This window comes from Bactrocera neohumeralis, chromosome 2, assembly GCF_024586455.1.
Source record: "Bactrocera neohumeralis isolate Rockhampton chromosome 2, APGP_CSIRO_Bneo_wtdbg2-racon-allhic-juicebox.fasta_v2, whole genome shotgun sequence".
NCBI lineage: Eukaryota > Metazoa > Arthropoda > Insecta > Diptera > Tephritidae > Bactrocera > Bactrocera neohumeralis.
In genome coordinates, this window is record NC_065919.1 from 39,268,757 (window position 1) to 39,292,377 (window position 23,621).

General features: G+C 35.2%; 1 protein-coding gene across 1 annotated transcript in view; it reads right to left on the minus strand.

Annotated features, from left to right (window-relative positions):
* Window positions 1–9,491: 9,491 nt before the first annotated feature.
* Window positions 9,492–23,621, minus strand: part of LOC126756361 (neuropeptide F receptor) — a 76,008-nt gene continuing 61,878 nt past the window's right edge. Inside the window, exons 3-6 of the mRNA XM_050469371.1 lie at window positions 20,796–21,171; window positions 20,389–20,558; window positions 17,417–18,220; window positions 9,492–15,208 (exon numbers count right to left, since the gene is read on the minus strand). Coding sequence (XP_050325328.1) covers window positions 15,173–15,208; window positions 17,417–18,220; window positions 20,389–20,558; window positions 20,796–21,171 — 1,386 coding nt within the window. The 3' untranslated portion in view covers window positions 9,492–15,172. The remainder of the gene's footprint in view (window positions 15,209–17,416; window positions 18,221–20,388; window positions 20,559–20,795; window positions 21,172–23,621) is intronic.

A 23,621-nucleotide genomic window follows, 5' to 3' on the forward strand; every position in this document is an offset into this window, starting at 1 on the left:
TAGGTTTTCGGTTTCCGCCATTTTGTGGGCGTGGCAGTGGGCCGATTTTGCCCATCTTCGAACTTAACCTTCTTATGGAGCCAAGAAATACGTGTACCACGATCATCATGATATCTCAGTTTTTACTGAAGTTACAGCTTGCACGGACGGACAGACGGACAGACAGACATCCGGATTTGAACTCTACTCGTCACCCTGATCGCTTTGGTATAAGTATATAACCCTATATCTGACTCTTTTAGTTTTAGGACTTACAAACAACCGTTATGTGAACAAACCTATAATATTCTCCTTAGCAACTTTGTTGCGAGAGTATAACTAGACAAGCTCAAGCAAGTGATTGAGCTGTTTTGGTGATACGTTGCTCCTTAGTACGCAGGCATATCTCTTCTTTTATGGCGTGTTTGGAAGGTACCAAAGCATTAGCCAAACGGTTTGGGTAATCTCTGAGTTGAGATATACATATGTATGTACATATGTATATTTAATTATGCTATCTTCTTCTTCTTTCCTTTTCATAGAAATACCAAGGTCTTTATGGATATTTTCATTACGCATGTACCATGGTGCTCCCGTGATTGTTCTAAGCATTTTCGATTGGAACCTTTGTATTATATCAACATTAGTTGCACAGGTCGCACCCCACAGTTGAATGTCATACATCCAAATCGGCTTTATGACCGCATTATATAAAATAACTTTGTTGTTTAGGCTAAGTTTGGAGTTTTTGTTTAAAAGCCAATATAAATTTGCAGCTCTTATCTTCATTCAAATTATTTTACAAGATATATGTTTTCTCCACGTAAGTCTTCTATCTGAGTGAATACCAATACGCCAGTTGGCTAGCCATTTTTCGATAGACCTTAAGTGCTCGGCTTTTATTCTTGATGCTATTATGTGGCATTCGTTACGGCTCACTAAAGCTGTGTTATCCGCAAAGTTGATGTTAATACTTTATTAGCTGTTGGAAGATCGGCTGTATATACATATGATGTATAGAGTTGGGCCCAAAACTCTGCCCTGTGATGCTGGTGTACCTTATCTGTCGTTCATCAGATATGAAGTCTCCCACTTTTACCATAAATTTTTTATTTTTTAAATAAGACTCCAAACTTTTATACAATTCTAAATGTAGAATGTTTTTAATCTTCATGCCACATCTTATCAAACGCCTGAGCCACGACTAAAAATATAGCTGAACAGTACTCTCTGTTCTCAAATGCTTTTCTTATTTCATTAGTAATTCTATTTATGTATGTATGTACTGCTCTATTATTATTATTAGTTATATTATTTTCGTGGAGGAAAGGAGTCATATTTGATAGTAACACCTTTTCAAATAGTTTAGAAAGACAGGGTAGAAAGACTGCTGTGTTAAATCTTTCCCAGGTTTATCTATCAAGATAATCTGCGACTTTTTCCATGACTTAGGATAGTACCCGATATTAAGAATTGCATTGAAGAGCAAAGAGAGCACTTCTACAGCAATATTTGGTAACTCAATTAGCATTTTTTGGGTAATATTATTATGTCCTGGTGACTTTTTTGGGGTAAGTTCTTTTGTTATTCTAATAATTTCAGAAGGAGAAGTCTTAGAACAATCGAGTGACTCGTTAACCGTGTTGGGTTAGCTTGACAGCTCAAAGTTGTTCTTTGGGCAATTAGGTTGAAATACCTTTTCTAGGTGATTTGCAAAACAATTAGCCTTTTCCTCGTCACTTCGAACACAATTTCCACACATGTCTCGAATAAGCCTGTTGGAATCAGTTAGTGGCTTCATGGTCTTTTGGGCTTTCCAAAGGGAATTTTGCTTGCTTGAATTTGTACACAGCTTCTTTATATACATACATTTCAGTGTTGAATTCTTCCTCATGTTTAAGCGCTTTTTTTTAATTTTCTCATAGCTGATTTTAGTTGAAGCTGAGTGGAAGGGGAGCGATTTATATGCCATTCTCGTCTTGCACACTTTTTTTCATTTACAAGCTTTTCAATTTCTCTATTAGAGATTTTTCTGAAACCAATCGGCTTATAGCTTTTGTTTGGTGTTGCTAAGGCAGCTGCGTTAGTTATTATATCATTGAGTTCTCTCATGCTTTTGTCAATATCTCCATATCCGCTACTCACGTATTTTTTATATTTTAGCCAATTCATTTTATAAGATGTTAGACCTACTTTTGGATCAACGAATATAGGTTGTTCACATATCTTTATTAGTACAGGAGAGTGATCAGATGATAAATCAGTACAGGTATCAACTGTTTTGTGCGATTTATATATATTTTTGATTACAGCAAAATCAATTAAATCTGGTATTTTGTTACGATCACTAGGCCAATATGTCGGCTTACCAGGAGATATTATGTCAAGGTTATTGTGCCTATTTATAATAGTGTGATACAGTTGTCGTCCTTTCGGATTAATTAAGTGTTCCAAAAAAGTCTTTAAATTGGATGTCTGTAATTTTAAACCGGGGTGGGCTGTATATGGCCGTCAGGTTTGAGTCCCGCAGCGATTTTTTATAGTTATTGTTGTGGTATGCGTGGTAATTTAACCGTTTTCTAACCAGCACTGCTGTTCCTCCATGTGCCTTTCCGTCTGGGTGGTTTGTAACATAGAGTCTAAATCCAGGTATAAATAAATTGATTTTGTTCGTAAGATGAGTTTCTGACAATAGCATTACATCAATATTATTTTCATCCAGAAATCTAATAAGTTCCAATCTCTTTGATAATTATCTCTTGAATCATATTTTGCATTGAAGCCATAAATTGTGTCATACCTTGGGTAAGGTTGAAAATCATAGTTTCAACGCTTCCATTTGGTGGGTTTTGGGGCAATTGCATTTGTGCAGTATTGCCTTTCACGACGTTTGCATAGCTCCCTTGTGTAGCATTGATTTTAAGATTTACTGGTTTTCAAATACGGACGGCGATTTCAATATTTTCATTAGGAGGAATATTCAACATTTGGTTACGACCTGTTTGAATGCCCTGTAACAACTTCGATTTCAAATCTTTCCATGCAGGGCAACCCCTGTAGTTAGCAGTGTGATTTCCTCCACAATTGCTGCATTTTTTATTAACATCCTCTTTTTTAAGAGTACATTTTGAAGTAGGATGTAGATCACCACACTCCACACATACACTGTATAGAGTGCAACATGCTTTCGTGTGTCCATACTCTTCGCAGTTTTTACATTGTACTGGACAATTTCTCTTATGTGGTTCCTCAACGGTGATTCTGCGATGGAGTAGATATTTTAAATTGTAAATCGGTTAAAAGATTTCCCCGCTTATAAGGAAATAAAATCAGGTCACAAAAAATTCCACGTAAGCAATATACAGAAAAATCCCCGGTTAATATATTCCCCGTTTAAAAGGTCTCCCCGCTTATAATATTGAAAATGTGCGAGTCATTTAAAGAAATCCATACAAAAATCCTCGGATATAAGAATGAACACTCTGACAACACTTATATGATTTTTTTTTTTGCGGTATGGCAATCTGTAAAAACATATGTTTGTTGATTAATGGAGGTAAATGTGAAACTTTGGCAAAAGTGTAAGTGAAATAATTTTTATGTTTGCAAAATTTATTAGGATTTATTTTTTACAGGATGGCTGGTAACAAAAGAAAGGCAAAATTTATAACTACACCAACTGATCAGAAATTTGAAGATACAATTGCTGAAGTAGAAAAAATCGTTGAGAGCCTGGCAGATGCAAATACACAAAGCTCATTTGAAACATATATTGTATGTGATGACGACATTGCATGCTATGGCAATTGGACTGATGAGGAAATTGTCAGTTCCATTGTTGATGTAGAAGCAGATCCACTGCAAATTGATAACGACGGGTCTGAAGATGAAGAGGAAACTGAGGAAATGCTAAAAACACCGTCACTTGCAGAAGTTCTGTATTGCATTCACAGCCTCAGAGCCCACTTCCTGCCAAAAAATAAATACATTGCTGAATTAGAAAGCATGGAAGGAGACATTCTCCATAATGAGATGTCTTTCCAATCTAAAATAACAAAAATTGTTTTTAAATGTAATTTTTTAAAACTTTGTTTTAAAAAAAAATGTAATTTTTTAAGACTTCGTACTGTGCAAAGTTTTTACAAGCATGGGCGACAAAGATCTCATTTGTTCCTTACATTTTTATGTTTTGTTTTTTATATGAATTTTACTTTTGTTTTTTTCTGTTAACTATGTAGTGATGAATACATATACTAAATTACTTTTAAAAAGTATCTAATAAATATTTACATACTCGTAGCTTAAAAAAGTGGTGTACCTTTATAAAGGTACATAAAGCGGGATTTTCATATAAGCCCTAAAAGTGCTATTATCCGGGGTTTTCATATAAGACTTCCCCGGATAAAGTGTTTCAATTTTGAGCATTTCGCTCGGCTCTTTTATCCGAAAAATACTGTATTTAATTTTTCTTTAGTTGGTTAGAATTTGGCATCAATTCTATTTTGAACATTGGTTGTGGGACTTTGTTCCTGTTAAAAATATTTATTACTGATTTAGTGCTAAAACAACCTCCTTCCAGTGCTTCTTTAACGTCGTTAGAGTCTACCGAAGACTCTATATCTTTTACAACAACAACTTAGCCTTTTGAGCTCTTCAGTTGGTAAGAGTAGTAATTTTTGTTATAATTGGATGAGAATTTTACAACATCCATGAAACTTTTTTCAGTGTATGTTTGAATTTTTGTTTCATCAATGTTACCTTTTTTCAAGGGCACAATGTGAAAATTGTTTGTGTCTATCATATTGCTTATTTTGGAAACAAGCGCATTTGAGCTACGCTCACGCAAATAGATTTAGGAGGGGATGTGGCATTCACGACTGTGGTGGTACCCTTTGCATCGTCGCGACGACGCGTCGTTAGGCTCTTTACTCAGAAAGGCAAATCTGTTGCCATCAAGAATTTCTGTCTTTTCACCATTTGGCGTGTCTAGTACAAATTTTTTGGTATTGACCGCTGATTTAATAGGAATCGATTTCCTTTTTATATTAATACCTATTAAAGTCAATACCAGTCTTAACTGATGACCCTTTTTTGCTTGGTGCAATCTCACCTTCCATTTTGTTTTCCTTCGCTGCCCCGGTGGTGCTGGTACCTGCATAGGTGCTGCTGTCAGTGGATTTATTGTTGCCCGATTGCTGTTTACTGCTGCTTCTGCTGACTGCGAACTTTGCTTACTTTCCTTTTCAGCTGATCGCTGCGATCACTCATCATCGGCGTTACATTTTTTTTGCCAGGCGTTGTTTTTGTTGGCTCGACAAAGTTGAAGTAGGCATTTAAGGAATGCCTACGGCCTTGCTGGTGAGGCTGCGAAGCACTCATTATTCTTTTGTTTTGTTTTTTATCTATTTGTTTTGTGCACTATTTGTTTATATTATTATTAACAACTTGTGTGTACTGATTTTTATTCGATTGTTTGTTTTTATCTTATTAGTTTTGGATAGTTTACTTTTGCAAAATTTGAATACACGGAGCGAATTTCAAAACACGTCCGTACACCTTGAACGCTAGGGTATGAATCTATATACGTATGTACATATGTATATAACAAGAGATAAATATATTTTAAATTAAATTTGATTTTGATTGGTCATTTTGCACGTCAGCTACACTTTATTAAGGGTGATCCATTTTGAGGTTTCCTACTTTTTTAACGAAAAAAACACAGAAACTGAAAATTCAGTGGGTAATGTTTATTATCATTCGAATGAACAGTCTTTGGCATTTATTCTTCTTCGGCTACGTCTCAGATGATCCATCCGCTTAGTCTAATTTTCGATGATTTATTCGAACATTTCGACTGGTAACTGGCGAATGACCCGCGCAATGTTTTGTTCCAAGGCTTGATTCGAAGTAGGGTTGTCCGCTTAAATTTTAGACTTTACATATCCCCACAGGAGAAAGTCTAATGGTGTGACATCACACGATCTTGGTTACCAATGACCATGAAATTATCTGCTCACCGAAGTGTTATCACAATAAATCCATTAACTGATGCGATGTGTGGGAAGTGGCGACGTCTTGTTGAAATCAAATGTCGGCGAGATCACGAGCTTCAATTTCAGGCATCAAACATAGTCAGTTATCATAGCGCGATAACGGTCGCCATTGACGGTTATGTTCTCCCAGGCATAATTTTTGAAGAAATATGGACCAATGATTCCACCGGTCCCTTGCTGGAAAACTTCGGGTCTTCTTCTAACTCTTCAAGAGCCCTTAATGTGAAGCGAAGTCGCTTGGGAAGGTTGAGCGGTTTCAGTTCTTGTACAAGCTGTATTTTGTACGCTTTCAATTTGAGATATCGACGTAAAATGCTCCAAGTCGTTCCATTCGTCGGTCCAAATTGCTGCGAGCGGCGCCGAATCAACTCTCCACAATCTTCTTAGGCACTAAGGCTAAGGCTGCTATATTTTCTTCACAGCGTGCTGGACGTGGTCTATTCAATCAAATATTATTCAATAATGAATGATGGGTCTCAAGATGGGTGATGGCGTTGCGAATAGTACGCTCAGTAGGCCGATTATGTTGAGCGAAACGCCCGAACACACATACTGTACAGAACGTGAATTTTCGTAAGAAAGTTGAGCGATTTGTAAATGTTGTTGAGGCGTTAATCTTTCCATAATGAAATTCCAAACAATACTGCAAAAAAATAACATGACAGCTTGACACGACTCACTCGAGATCTGTCAAAAAAGGCTATTGAAACAAGTAAGGATTAGTTTAGGCGTCGAAGATTTTATACTTTTGCAACTTACACGAATCAAAGCCAAGAAAATACTTTAAGGAGTAAAACCAATCATATGTATAGTAAAGCCGAATGTTCGAAAATCTGGATATTAGTTACATGGGGGCTAGGCTAAATTTTCGCTCAGATCTATTTTTTTAGGCACAAAGATACACTTTTAAGAGTAAAAAACGCTTTCTTATTTTCATTGGGCACGATATTGGCCGATATACTTGTATGCGGTACAAAGTCACCCGGAAGTTCGAAAGCTTTATATTAACTACATATGTATATGGGGGTTAAGGGAAGCATTGAATCCATCCTCCTTTTTTACATACAAACATACCATTACAAGAAGGAATGGTCGACATTTTCGATCAAAAAGATGCTTGAACCCTTTTTATAGGACCTAAACAGTTTTTGGTCATAAGGTGGCACACACCAAAGATATTATTCGTGAAAAGTTGTATGTAGTTATATTAATTGCTTTTTCATTTGCGCACTAAAAGCTGAACGAATCAAGTGGAATTTAAAATTGTTCTATGTGGGAAGTAGGCGTGGTTGTTGACCGATTTCGTTTCATACTGAGGTATGAGAATGTAAGAAGAGTGTAAGGCTTATCGCAATCAGTTAGTCGGGTTGTGAGATATGCGATTTTACAAAAGAGTGGGCGGCGTTACGCCCATCGTTTAATTTTCACATCGATTCTAACAAAGCTCTCTTATAGCATCTCGGTGGTGAGATTTAATATCTCTGGCGTATTTAGTGAATGATTTATCGCGGTTTTAGTAGTTTTTAACAGTATATGGTTTATATGGGGAGTGAGCGGGTTATCCTCGGATTTCAATCATTTTTACACTGTCGGTAAAAAATCTTATAAAATTTGTACTCGGCAAATTTGGTTGTTGTAGCTTAGGTGGTTTAGGAGATATGTACATTAAACTAGTTAGAGGGCGGGGCCACGCCAATTTTTTAAGAAATTGTTGACCCAAGTGCCATTAACAAGTGTTTTCGGTTAATGGCGATTTGTAGGCGTTGCAATGGTCCGATTACGCCCATTTACGATCCCGAATTTTTTTGGTGCCAAAGAACCCACATACTAAATTTCATAGAGATATCTCAATTTTTACTCAAGTTACAGCTTGTACGGACGGACGGACAGACAAACCAGATTTCAACTTTTCTCGTTATCTTGATCGTTTATATATATATATAACCCTATATTTATCTTGATTAATTTTATGTGATAAATTTTCATACAAGTACTTGATTCCGATTGCTCAGTTTGTACGACAGTTATATGCTATTGTCATCACATATCGTCCCTTCCGAGAAATGTGCAGCTTCTGGTTGAGAAAAGGACTGATGCGAAATTTCATATCAAAAATCTGCGGGGCTAATTCGTATATATACAGACAAACAGACGGACATCGCTAAATCGACTGATTTTGCCTTGCTGGTCATTTAAATATAAACTTTATAGGGTCTCTAACGTTTCCCTTTGGGTATTACAAACTTCAGGCAAACTAAATACACCCTGTTCAGGGTATATAGGGGAAGCATTTCAAACTAAAAAGTGGAATATAATTCCTGAAGTAAACCGACAGTAATATTCACCGAAAAATACTTGTAATATTGTGAGAAAAGTGTGGTATGGTCGATATACGAAATATACTTGTATGGCACATAGCATCACACGCCTTTTCGTTCAGTTTATATCAAAAATTATTTTTCTCTTTTTTGTTTTATGTGCAATAAAAGTAATTTTTTTGTCCTTTAAACTGAATTTATCTTTAAGCCAAACGTGGTGTTTTCAATTTAGGGATGTATTTGAGTAAATTTGTTTTTTTCAAATGACAACATGGATGGTTAAAGCGCTTAGTCGTATATAATAGTTTTGGGTAATAATAATGCTTTTAGCAAATCTAGTTATATTTTATTTATTTAACTTCTTATGTTGATATACGCTTAATACAATATAACATTTTCGTTTTTACGCGAAAAAATATTTTCACTTGTTTAAAAATGTACTGTAATATGATTTAATGTATTCCTTAGCTACAAAAACAGGTAGTCGGCTCTTTTAATTAATAATATTTTGGAATGCAAATACATACAATTATACTGCAGACCAGATAAGACAGAAGAAATGCAATTGAGCATTTAATAGTTTAAGCCTAACGTACTCTTCCATTTCGACAAACAGCTTTTAATAAAGTTAAATAATAATTCGCAATTAGCCATTTTAAATTTATATTAAATTTCCGAAAAATCGACAAATTTGATATTTATAGGTTTCAACTTGTATCGCTGTGATCAAATAAAAGATGGAGCCACAGGCAAAATTTTAGGTGTTAAATTTTTAGGTAACATACGGTCTTTCTGCATTTCCAGGTAGGAGAAAACTAAATTTACTTACCATTTATTTTACACATTTTAAGATTTTATTGGAGAAGAAACAATTAGGATTCAATCAATCAACTTGCCTAACTGAAATCTCTAAGTTGAACCGAATGGAAATAAATAACAATTTTGCACTTACCATTGGTGCTGTAACTCGATCCAAAAATTAATGCTTTTAACTGGATGCAGCAGAATTCAATTTTTAATATTATAATACTAAAATATTTTTTCTCTTTACATAGGTAGTAGGATAGTTGCGAATATGGAATAAACAGTAGAATCCGCTAGACCTAAATATGCCAAAAACATACAGAAACAAATGAAAGATATTTTTTTGATATTTATTATTTTTCAAAATGCACAACATAATTTAACATTCGATCAAACATACAGTGACTCACACGTCTAACCGGATGCGTGCATTGCCAATGATGGCACTCTCCAATCATAAAGTGAACATCTTAAAAATGATACATATGTATGATACATCAAATTAAAGGAAAAATCTTCTATTCTATTTTTGGAAACTTAAAAATAGTAATAAATTTATTCACTGCGTAAAATAAGTAAGCTTCTACAAGTAACTGTACTTCTGATCTTTGTGGAATGCCACTTGAACAAACACTGAATATTCTTTTCTGTATATTAGTAGTTACCGGTGAGTTTGTGAGTAAGCTACACGCCAATATGACGCCCCCGCGTACTCATACTTGTACCGAAATTCGGAAGCTTGTTATTCAGTTACGGGAAGAAGGAAAAATCATTAAAGATATTTCGGAGATTGTGAAAAGGACTACTTCAACTGTCTTTGATATTATAAAAAAGTTTGAAAAGGAAAATAGGATTAATAATATTAGTAGAGCTGATCAAGGAAAGAAGCTAAGACAAGCAGAAGCAAACATTATACTGAAAATTGTTGAAAAAAATTCCTTTTCCTCGGAGGAAAATGTAAGAAACATATTGGAAAATGAAAAAGGGAATACGGTTTCAGCTAAAACAATTCACCGCACACTTAGAAGCTTCGTTTTACATGGTAGAGCAGTTGTAAAAAAGCCGTAAATATCCTTAAAAATAGAAGGAAAAGGCTAGAATTTGCGAAATTGCATTTGAAAAAACCTGATGAGTTTTGGCAAAGGGTAAATGCACAATTTTGATCTGGTAATCATAAAACGTATTATTTCTTCTTTTTCAGGAATGGGCAACCTGCATTTTCTGCAAGGTATTATGGTTCGTTCCAATATGTCGACATTTTAAAGGAAAATTTAAAGCAGTCATGTGTCACATTGGGAATTAAAGACAATTTTATATTTTACCAAGACAACGATCCGAAGCACAAATCGGAGATTGCTCGCACTTGGTTAATATACAATTGCCCTCATGTACTGAATACACCTGCCCAATCTCCAGATCTGAACGTTATTGAGCACGTACGACAAGAAGTCAGTCGAAAAGTGTACCAAAGGCAGTATTCCAATGTTGCTGGGCTCAAAACGGCTATTTTGGAGGCTTGGAACGCAATACCACCAAAAACTTATCGCCTCTATACCAATCCGACCAGAAGCAACAAAATGATATGCTACGAAATATTAGTAATCATTAGCTTTTTAAAAAATCCGGTTAGTTGTGTGGAACGAATTTTGTAGGTTATTTCTTTAAGTTTTTCGCTGTGAGTTAATTTTTTACTACTTTGAAGTTTCCAAAAATAAAATAGAAGATTTTTCCTTTATTTTGATGTATCATATGTATCATTCCTAAGATTTTTACTTTATGATTGGATGGTGCCATCATTGGCAATGCACGCATCCGGTACGCACTGTATGTAACTGTATATATCTTATTATATAGTCTACAAGAAGTCAGCAAATAAGTGCACATTAACACTCAAATAGTTTACATACAAATATTTCACAGAATCTTCAATACATACTAAATAAGTAGCCATAACATAACTGTTGATTGGTCAAAGTACATATGTACAGTTATTTTGGTAATAATGTTTTCTTGTGCTTCAATTAATACACGAATATTTACAATATTCCACTTTAATTCTATTCAACTTAATATTTATGATTTAACGCTTAACTGTGCACTTAAATAACGTATACTTTTGCTCTTTATCTTAAAGTTAACAATTACTTTAGGTTTAGGTTGTTATACAAATTCCGTACAAATAATGACTTTCCATTTATTTAAGAATTAGAAAATTTGAGATTTTTGAAATTACTTAGCTAAAATAAATAATCCTACATATAACATATTAATATGTACATACATATACGCAATTTATAGTTTATTATACAACTCTACTAGCATAATAAAATCAGCTTAAACTCAAATAACTTTCATGTTATATGTGTTATTTATCGTATATAAATATATTTATATTACATAATTTCAGTTTTATATATTTTAACTATTCAAATATAGTACTTAACTATTTACTCACATTGAACATTCCACGTTAAACACTTTTTGATAATGCAATTATTGAACTTCTCGATACCACAGTGTTTTCAACATATGTACATTAAATAATTTATGCTGAAAATGTTATTTAAAACCTATTCATCACTGTTATTAATATAATTAATAGAAGCTTGCTGGATTTTAATTATTATTATTAGATACGCATAAGCTGCGTTACCGAAATTATTTGCGAGAATTCCTGCGATTCGGAATAATGAATACTTATACTCGTATAACTATAAATATGGCTGACTTCGAAAACGTACTACTGCAAAGTACCGAGACGATATGACTGCAGTATGCGATATCAAACAAAATTGAAAAACGATGCGAAGATTTGATGTTACAGAACACTTTGACGGCAAAGTTTACTTTCGCAGAAAACTGATTTGTTATTGCAAGCGTACTACAAAGGGAAAAAATTATCAAATTAAAATCAAATACTTCATTGGAAACTGGAATCACTAACATCATTCAAAAAATATGTTATTTTCATGAAAATATGGTATATTATATTTCTGTAATCATATAAGTATATTTTTGCCGAAATCTCTCAATTTAATGCAAAATTTGGTATGAATTCAAAATAAAATTTATCAAACTGATTACGCCATTGTTGCAGACGGAAATGTCAAAAAGCATCAACTTTATTTGTGATGCGCGTTTTTCTCTGCCACTGCCCATCGACTACCAGGTTTATGTGCTTCAAAACATGATGCAATGTAACAAATATTGCAGATGCATTGCAGAACATTATATAGTACATTAATCACATGCATAAATTGATGCTTTCGAAGTCAGCCTATATAACCGAGTTACCAAATTTACACCATAGGCAATGTCCAAACCTGACAGAACACGAAACTCTTTACTCCAAAAGAGATCTAAACAAATGTGCCCTTTTTAAGTAGGAATTTGGAACATTTTTGCTCACAATATTTCTTTTCTTTTCTTTTTATTTCACATTTTCACAATGTTATTAGCAGAAGTAAGGAAGAGCTACTATTGGGTGTATCCGAACATTTTATATTCTCGCAATGTGCAAAGGTTAAAGCCGAGGACTTGATTTCAGGTGTTGGCAAATTTTTATGTTAAAAATTGGTTAAGAATTCAACATTTATTGTACAACCAAACCATGAATCGATTACAATCATATTTCTTATCATCTTATATTATAGAATATAGACTTATTTAGATTTATTTCTATATTCTATATCGTGTCTGCGATATTTACATTAAAATTAACCTTAAATGGGATATAAATGGCATAAAAGATATATGAGGATGAAGGCAAGTTTTGACTCGATGTTTCCCTTTCTGAGCACAAGGGCTCATAATTATTTGAAAAAGATTTTATCTGAATTGAATAAGTCAACATAAATGATACGAGTATCTGGGGGCTTGTAAAGTTATGGTCCGATTTCGACAGTTCTTAGTTGTTAAATCCCTTGCTACCAATACACTCTTTTTACAAAGTGTTATTCCGATAACTTCTTTTGTACTTGATTTCTAAGCCGTAAAATTAAAGAATTAAATGGAAACTAATAATCTAATTTCGCCCATTTTCATCTTATGTTCATATACATACTAGATATATTTGACTATATATATCTATCTCGGTTAGTTTTAGCTGCTACAAACAAGCGTTTGGAAGACAGAACATTACGGACCGATTATACACATTTTATGCCTTAAAGTACAGTACACACAAGATTAAACTTAATAAGATAACTGAGATAACATAAGACTTGAAAATACGATATAATTTTGAAAATTTTTAGACTAAAAATGCAAATTTTTGTTTGTGCAAATTTTTCTCTGAATATCTTCACTGGTATTTGAATATTTTAAAGTGATATGAGGAACGAACATGGTTATTATTTTCACGCAGTACGAGGATGGGCTAGCCGAACTTGTCCTCAGCAGACTTGGTGGATTTAGCTTTAATGGTTTGAGAGATATGTACTTTAAACCTATTACAGGACGAAGTCGCGTCCACTTTTTAACAAGCCAGATGCCCAGCCCCTTTTACAGCGATTCATTATACCAAATAACAGTGTAGTATCTAAATTATGACATTTTGAAGATTTCTGTTAACGGCAACATGTGGTCTTTCTAGTGGTCATTTTGCCGCCAGTTTCATTAAGATATCTAAATTTTTACTCAAGTTTTCTCTTTAATGGACACACGGACAGACAGTCACTAAGAATTCAACTAGTCTTGTTATCCTGATCATTTTTAACTCTATATCTATCTCGATTTGTTTTATAAATGGTTATAGACAATGGTTAGGTAAACAAATTATTATATTCCGTGACGACATTTTGCGGGAGTGTAAAAATAATGCGGCGGTTCGTGTTCTAAAGTCTTGCCTGTGAATTGCCTATCTACATATATATTGGAAGTTAACCAAACTATGTTTTAGTACGAGGTGTGTTCAAAAAGTATCGCGAATTTTGTGTTTTTTCAAAAATTATTTATTTATTCATGAATATCTATTTTGTCCCCTTCGAAGTAATCCCCATGAGATATTATACACTTGTGCCAACGGTTTTTCCAATCTTCGAAAAATCATTTTTTTTATCTTCTTCAGCTCCTCCTTCGATGCCGTCTTTATCTCGTCAAGAGAAGCGTAACGTCGTCCTTTCATGGGCCTCTTCAGTTTAGGAAACAAGAAAAAGTCACAGGTGGCCAGATCTGGGAAATACGGTGGCTGCGGCATCATTAGTGTGTTGTTTTTTGCCAAAAAGTCGCGCACAAGCAACGATGTGTGAGCAGGGGCGTTATCATGGTGCAAAAGCCAATTTTTATTCTTCCACAAATCCGGGCGTTTCTGGCGGATTGCTTCGCGCAAATTGCGCATAACTTGCAGGTAATACTCCTTATTGACCGTTCTTCCCTGTGGCAAGAACTCATGATGCACCACGCCCCTGCAATCGAAGAAAACTTTCAGCAAACTGTCGCGATACTTTTTGAACACACCTCGTATAAGAAGCGGTTGATTGTAGTGCTATTGTTGACACAAGTTTTAAAGCATTACCGAGTTTCCCGAGTTTGAAGGTCGTACCGCGTCTTCTTTGATTTTAATAAGAATATAAATTATATTTTCTGAGCAACTTTTCATTATATTTTAAAATTTTCTTTTTAAGTAATGTTCTTTCATATTATAAAAATAAATACATAAATTTATAATTATGTATAAGTGTATACATATGTATATGGTGAGTACATGCAATAATAAATTTGACGCAAAATTTATTTTAAAAATGCTTATAATTGACTAGTCTATATATATCTGTATTTATAATCTTAATGCTTAGAAATCAGAGCCCAAGCAGATATCACTCAAATTTGTTTTTTTGTATTTTCATTGTTCAATCACATTTTGCCTTTTGATTTGTGTTTTGCTGTACAGTTTTGTACTAAAGGGTATTCTTTCATTCGTTAATGTTATGTATGTACATGTCAGGTTTACATATGTATAGAATTTAGCAAAAATGCTGTCCTTACAACATCACATGCACACCAGATATTATACTATTACAGTACATCCACCGAATTCAGCATATATTGTTCCTGGAAAATAATGTTTATGCGATTTGCATGTAAAGAGAAGAAGAGAACGTGGAAATGAAATATAAAACATATATTATATTAACATGGAATGTTTTGCATAATACATTTGTATATTTCACTGAAACTGTCAGAAACTACTAGTTGTCATTTTCGAATTAGATAAGCAAATGTTAACTACTAATTAGGAAAGTACTACTTTATATTTAAAAAATGTTCGCCCACAACATTAAAAAACTATGACTATGTATAAGTGTATGTGTATATGGTGTATATATGAAATAACAAATTTGAAGCAAAGTTTAATCAACATATCATTTTTCTCAAAAATGCTTACATATAATTAGTCTGTAAATGAAATTTTTAACTTTTTACCAGCTATCAGCATATGACGTACTTAAAACACGTTAAAATTCAGACGAGAGAAAGAAGAGGATGACGAAGAGATACATACATATAAAAATCGACAACTTACCCTACATAAAATATATATTTCTCTAGGTTTGTTTAATTTAGTTATAATTTTTTTTTTTGCTGTTAAAAAGAGTTTCAACCTCCGATGGATCGTGAAGAAAATTTCCCGAATTTTTCCGTGCCATTATTTTAACAAAGCTCAACATCACGTCGTAAGGTCAAATAAATTGATTTGTCTGTCGACGTAATGACGAATTGCTTACTATCCATCTTGATTTCCCGATATCTATCTGACTGTCTATGCCAGCGACAAGTGGAGTAATAATTTAGATATCTTAATGAAACTAGACATACGAATACCCCGTGCTAAACAGTAATGATAAGTCTACTTTTTGGTAAAAATTCATATCTCACACGGACTACAACAGCACTAATAATAACCAATTAAATATGGTGTCTCCATGTATGTATGTTGAGTAAAAATTGAGATGTCTGTATGAAAATTAATACACGTATTCCTTGTGAAAAAAGTGAGAACGAGTTTGTAGATGGCTGCAATCAGACCACTTCAACGCTCACAAACGCGATTAAATTAAAACTTATAAAGTGTCATGACTAAGCATTAAATTAAGATATAGTACAACGGAAGCCCTGTGAGCTAAAAAAAAACGACTAAGTGTCCAAATCGTACCAAAACTATTAATGCCCGCAGATACCGAATATGATGATCAAAGTTTCAATTGCGAACCTTTTATCGAAAATATCGGACAATCTGTAAGGGGAGAGAGGGTGCGAATTTTCCAAATTTTAATGTACGCTTGTTTCAGAAATGGTTTGAGGCGCGTCAATATCTCCCTTAGATATACGGCGGACCTAATAGAAAAATTTTCAAATTTCCAGACGACTTTATACCGCATATGGCGGCAAATATGTAAGTTTTTTTTAATAACTGTGCATATTTGTGCTTAGAATATCGGTGAAAACTTGCCGTAAACCGCATAAAATTTACAAATCCTATGGACCTGACGGAATTCCCGGTTTTGATCCTGGCAATCTGCAAGACTTTGAAATATTCGCCTACACCCGAACTTGACCCTTTCTTACTTGTTTATGATAGTCTGATGGCGATAGCTTAGCTTTTGCAGAGAAAAACTTTTATTCCATCAACAAATTAGTTGAAATGTCATCAACTGAATTTTTTTATTGTGTATGCCACCGCCAATTCAGTGGCATCCTCGGGATTATTCCCACTTTAAATTTATCGGAGCTAATTAGTTAATTGCTGATCTCTTGGATTATTTAAAACACATATGTATATAGTATGTTCGTACTGGCCGAAAATTCTGGTCAAGTACTGAGCTATATGTAGTTAGCTATGTGTATTTTATATAAAAGTCCGCAGAATAAGAGAAGTATGAAAACGACAGCAAAATAATAAACCGTTAGTTTATGCACATACAAATATTTTAACTATAAAATAGTATGTTCAATAGTGCCTTCTTCTTCACTTTCAAACTGAAATAATTAATCCTTGAAATTACTAGCATTCGAAAATATAATATTAATTATATTAAACTTTGAACAGTTTCAAACTCATGCATACGTACATATATGTATATTTTAATACGAATACTACTTATTTCTGCTACAAATTGGCATTTATATACATAAATTACATTTGTGCATCCCTTAATTAAATTCTTATTATAGAGTTAAAACCATGCTTTCTTGCCTATTATTATTACAAGTGTGGTGTGCTTTTTGTTGTCGGTACTTTTGTTTTAGTTGTCAATTTACCGCAGTCAGAGTTGTCACTTCAATGGAAATTGGATTTTCTGTCAGCGCTATCGACTCGGTCACGGCACTTCGTAAGCCAACGCCATTGTTGTTGGGCAACAACTTCAAATCACCCTTGGATATTTCGGCGTGCTTTCGTCTCCGACGTGTCTGTCCACTGCCTGTCGTGTGACCATTAAGAGCAACATTAGTGTTTTCTTTAGAACCACATATTAATTCTCTAAATTCTTTACGGAAATTGTCATTCAGCCATCCATAGAGCAGAGGATTCGTGCACGCGGAACTCATGCCGAGCATGTGACAACAAGCATATATGACAAGCATGTGTTCCGTCACCGCCATTGGACTCCGCATATCTGCATATAAATTGTAAACATTTAAGGGCATCCACGATATGCCGAAAATCAGTGCAATCGTTATCAATAAGCAGTTTGTCCGTTGCATGCGGCGGCCACGTTCCGCGTTGCGTTGTGGCGTTTGCATTGCCACCACCGTTGTACGACTTCGTAGTTTCTTATAGATGCCGAAATATGCACCAGATACGATCAGTATTGGCACCAAGTATTGCACGCAGAGCGAAAATATTGAATAATAGAATCGTCCATGACTCACGGGCCAATCTTCGACGCAGAAGCATACACCATGGATGCCTAAGGATTCCAGAAGTGGCGGTATTTCTGCCTGTTCCAGGCGTTTGTAGATGAAGAGGGGGCTGGCCAACAGCATCGCGAATAGCCATATGCCAGCTAGAATGGCTATGACACCACCAACCTGAAGGCTTTCCCGTGTCGGATATACAATTAGCTGGAAATTAAAAATATAAAAGTGTTTTATGAAGCAAACTGGGAGATAATAGTGTTACTTTACTACGAAAAGAAAATTTAATAGACGCTAAACTGGTTAAACTCTTGGATCGTCTAATCAATAATTAAAATACCAATTATTGAGTGGTAGTACTGTAGTTGTTAGTAAATAAACTGTGCAGCTTGAAAAACATTGCAGTGCTAAATTTATTAGTTGATGTTCTGACAACAGTTTAACCAATCTGGAACATGCTAGGGCTTCAATTCCCTTTCCTCACACCACATACCCTAGTTTCATAATCAATTTTTATAACCACCATCCATCGTTGAAAAATAATTCAGACGTGAAGAAATACTTCAGCTCCTTCAGCGAATTCTGTTTTATCTCTTTGATCGACTGAAAACAGGTTCTACGGAGCGGCAATTTCACTTTGGGGAACGAGGAAGAATCACATGGAGTCAAATATGGTGAATACGGTGGTTTCTCGATGGTATTTATTCGGTTTTTGACTTTAAATTCGGTCACAATCGTACTTTTTTTGAGAAAGTAAAAAAAAAATTGAAAATAACTCATTTTTATCGAGGCGAGTCGAACAAACTCGCGTCTTATACCCAAAATATCCACCAAAAATTTTCAAACCGACTCGTGAAAAATATCGAGCTCTCTTGCCATCTCTCTAATACTTGCCTGACGATTTTCAAGCACCATACCCTTCACTTTTTTTTAATATTTTATCAGTTGAAAAGGTCGAAGGTCGTCCAGAACGAGGCATGTCTTTAACGGTATCTCGATCGTTTTTGAAAGCTTTGCACCGCTCGTAGGCTTGCGTTTTTGAAACACCGTAAGTCTTTTTCAACATTCGCAATGGTTCCGCACACGAAACTTCGCTAGAAATAAAAAATTTGAGACGAATTCTTTGTTCGATATTTTTATCCATTGTAAAAATCGCAACGCACTTCTAAGGTGTACCGATTTAAGCAGCTGCTGTAAGCGTTAGTACATATTCGGCGTAGTAATTAAGGACAACGTCCGGTGTGTTTAACGTGGGTACCTGCTGAGGACAGCCTTACCCCACGACGCTCAAAAGCACAGCGGATCAAAGCGACTGAAAATGCTGGGCATTTCAGTACCAATTGGCATTGTGGAAAGGGCACACTAACCACATTGGTAAGTTTCGAGGCCCATCAAAAACCTCTGCCGTGCTTTAGGTTCTGCACCCGGTTGCAATGTAACTCCACATTCAACTGACAAAGTGTCATTTCTTCCCGCATTTGGATTTTAACCACAACCACCACGATAATCCCCGAGAGTAATTAAGGAAAACAATCGTTGTGATTTACGTGAGTGCTTTCTTTGAAGTACATATGTAGTTCAATACAGTTTATTGCACGTATTTTTGGTTCCAATTGGTTTAGGTGGATGGGGACACCTTTACCACCTTGGTCCGGCACCCGCCCGCAGTGCGGCTCCACACTGGATTGAGTAAACTCCATGAGCAGATTGAAGTAAACTCCAAGGGCTAACTGCTCCGCGTGGTACCAGGTTAAAGTCCCTGGTAAGACCTTGTAGCTCTTGCTACTACCAGTTGAGCGCCCTCATCTCAATGACTGGTCGCTTGAACTTCAAATGTCTTTATATTAGGAATTTCAAATAAAGTCTATAATATAATTTCAAGCTGGGTATTATAGCACTATCTCGGACATAGACTATGCTGACATTTCAAGGCAAGCCCAGAAAGAAAGACACAGTGCATATGGATTTTATGTAGTCGCCTCTTACGACAGACATACCTTACCGCGGGCAAATTCTAACACCTACCCGCAGGGAGAAGTAATTAAGGACAGTCGTACCAACTAAATATTTGAAAGAAAATATATATATCTCTTTCAATTCCGGAAATAATTTGGTGGACTTTTTAATTTCTTTGGGCTATCTGGCGCAACGTCTTACATGCCTAAATGGCCTGTACGGATTTGAGGAAATCACTTACGAATATTCACTTAATAATAGCGAACTCCTAATACTACAGACTATCATTTCATCGAGGGCGTGAAAACTTTTAAAATCTCTCTGTTGAGACCCACATACTGACGTACTTTTGTTTTTGCATAGTTATATGATTTCTGTAGCACGTTATTATATAAAAATAACATTGCACGGAAACTCACCTGATACCTGTCAAAGGCAATGGCTGTTATGGAAATGGTCGAGACGAAAATGCTCACCGCTTGCAGCATGGCAACTAATTTGCATATTACTTCCAACATCCCGAACGGCCAGTACTTTGAGAGGATTTCCAACAACGTTATAGGCATTGTTATTACACATAACAATAGATCTGAAATTAGTGTAGTTCGAAGAAGGATTTATCATTTGCATTTGATAAAACAACAGTAATTATAACGGTAAATAAGACTAGGCAAACATTATAAATAAATCGACATAAACATGCAAGTGCATAAAAATATACATTTGTAGATATATGTACATATATTGAGAAAACATACATATGTATATATTGCAATTCAAGGAACTCCTCAATTCAAAGGAAAGTTAAATGCAAGTTTACACTCACCAGAAATAGCCAAGTTCAGTATGAATAGGTTGCGGGCGGTGCGCATTATGGGCTTTCTCACTACCGCCATCACGACGAAGATGTTGCCGACTGTACCAAATATAATCATACCCAAGTAAATGCTTATGAGTGCGTAATGCCAGTGATCGCTGACGGCGCGATTTCTTGAAAACCGGTCAACGAGATTCTTTCCCTGCGTCACGAATAGACTTGAATTCGGCTGGGCGGTTAAATTGCTCATATCTACTTCCATGTAGTCTGCCAAAGGGCCGCCCTCTCCACTTGCAGTCGAGATGGAATTAAACAATTCCATTCCTGAGGCAGTAGAGGGAACACCTGCATCCAGTGCCGGTTCTGAGTGCGTTATATTTATTATCTGTAATGATAAGGAAACGAAATCATTTTATTTATGTACATATGTATGTACATATATAATTCGGTACACGGCACCAAAAATTAAGCTTAACAACCAACTTATTAAATTAATTGTATATTAGTTGTTTCTGAAATTCTGTCATATATTATATATATAGCATATACTTTCTATAATATTACCATGGTTTGTTTCCAGTAGTGGTTGTTTGGAAAGGGAAATTAAATGCGAAGAGAAGAAAAAAGCGCACTACCACCTTGGTCGAACTATGCCACAAACTTCGCCTGTCAAGATTTGACATTTTGTTTCCACAGTTGAGAATATCTCTCGCTTGGAAGGCCCACAAAAAATGTATTTTTCAGACGGTGGCTGTATTTTTCCAAAATATTTGTTTCTTCTTTGTAAGCTACATATTTATCGGTCCGCTTTTGTATACAGTGGTTATAGAAAAATCACACATTGGCATGCCCAAAAACCAAGACTCATAAAGGACTCAAAAGGACTGGTGGCCAAGCAAAGTATTGATTCGATTCACCACATTTTAAGACAAGGATATGCATATTATTATCGCGGAAAAATGTTTCCCGAATTTCAGTAATATATCTCACAGTTTGATCGAAAGTTGACCATACGAACTGGGGACCACATATTTGGCGTCTGGCTTCTTGAAAAGTTATATTTCGATTTCGATTTGAACGTAAGATGAAATACCTTGAAGATACTTTTTGTGCAAAGTTTTAGCTGGGTACATTGGTTGATTCTTGGTTTGTATACTGGAAAATGAAAGAATCAGATGGTATTAAAAAATATGTTATATGGAAAGTAGGCGTGGTCTGGATTATGTACCGTTCCGAGTTGGCGAGATATGGATTTTCACTTAAATGTGGACGATGGCACGGTCATTGCTCACATTTGACAACGGGTCTTATCGGGCAATGTTATATCCAGATATATTGATTGGTGCTTCGGTTTCTTACAGGAAATTCCAGAATCAGATGATCAAGAGTGATTTCACCTAAATATGGGTGATGTCACGCCTATCGTCCACTTTCGGCATCAGCTCTTATCGAGCCTCCTTGTGCCATCCTGGATGTAAAATTAACAGTCTATGACGCATTTAGTTAATGAATTATCACACTTGTAGTGAGTTTTAACAAAATTGTTATAGGGGGAGTGGGCGGGGTTATCTTCTGTTGTCACTTATTTTTACAATGTCGGTCATGGTGCTTAAGTTATTTTTCCTGAGCGAATACTCAAGTTTCATTAAGATATCTCACGTTACAGCTTGCACGGACGGATGGACACACAGAAAGTGACCCGGATTTCGACACGTCTCGTCATCCTGAACATTTATGTATATAACCCAATATCTATCTCGTTTAGTTTTAGGTGATACATACAACCGTTAGGCGAACAAAACTATTATACCCTCTAGCAACATGTTGCAAGGGTATAAAAATAATACTCTCTAGTGTGCATGTGTGTGTTATAATGGATTTGAATTAAATTCTAGATTGCATTTCCACCATTTGTTTGTGCTAAATATTGGAAGGGAGAGTATGATCGGAATTTCGTTCACTTTGCTGGTGCCTTAGTAAAGCTTTAATTTATGGGAATTCAAAATCTTGCACCATTTATGATATCTTATATTTCTGTTTTCAAAAACATTTTTTGTTCAAATTTATGTTTAGTCTTTCAATAAGGTTTATAATAATTTGCTTTTACAAAATTTTTTTTTTTCTTTCATATACGAAAATTTTGCTGTACCCACACGAGTACAATGGTCAAAAGTGTATATTTTAAAACAGTCGCGTTCCACGCACAAAGCAGTACCACATAGCTCGCAAATCCACCTGATTCGTTTATGGCAGACTCTGCATCTAAGAGGCTTGAGGATTCTCTTTGGAAAATGTGCTCCTCCAGCTGTAGAAACACTTGGAGCTAACGCGCGCTTAGAATATCTTTTCAATGTGTAGTGTCATAGGTAGTATCGGGTAATGTCACGTTGAAACTCAAGCAAATCTTTGGTACTATTATTAAGTCTTTGTACAGCTTCCAAGCGTTTACCATTGTGGAGCACATCATCGAAGTAAACAGCGGCCACCACCATTTTTTGCCTCGAATCCTAATTTTGTATACATTTACGGCCTGATCATGTAGATCAACACCGCCCAAACTGTGGTTGTAATTTGAAAGTAAATTTGGCTGAGGTATACTTATCTTTTTTTGTTCCAGTTTTGACCAACGCTTTACGTATTTCAACGGTTCAACCGTATCAAAATTAGTTCCCATAGCTACGACATTATTGTCATTCCACTTGACAAACAATATTTTATTATTGTGGTCGTATTTGATCTCGAAATATCCTCTTGCTTTGTTTTGGAAACATTTTTTTGGATTCAAAAGACATTTTTTAGTTATATTTTCGCTTGTTGTTCCTACGACTTTGAAGT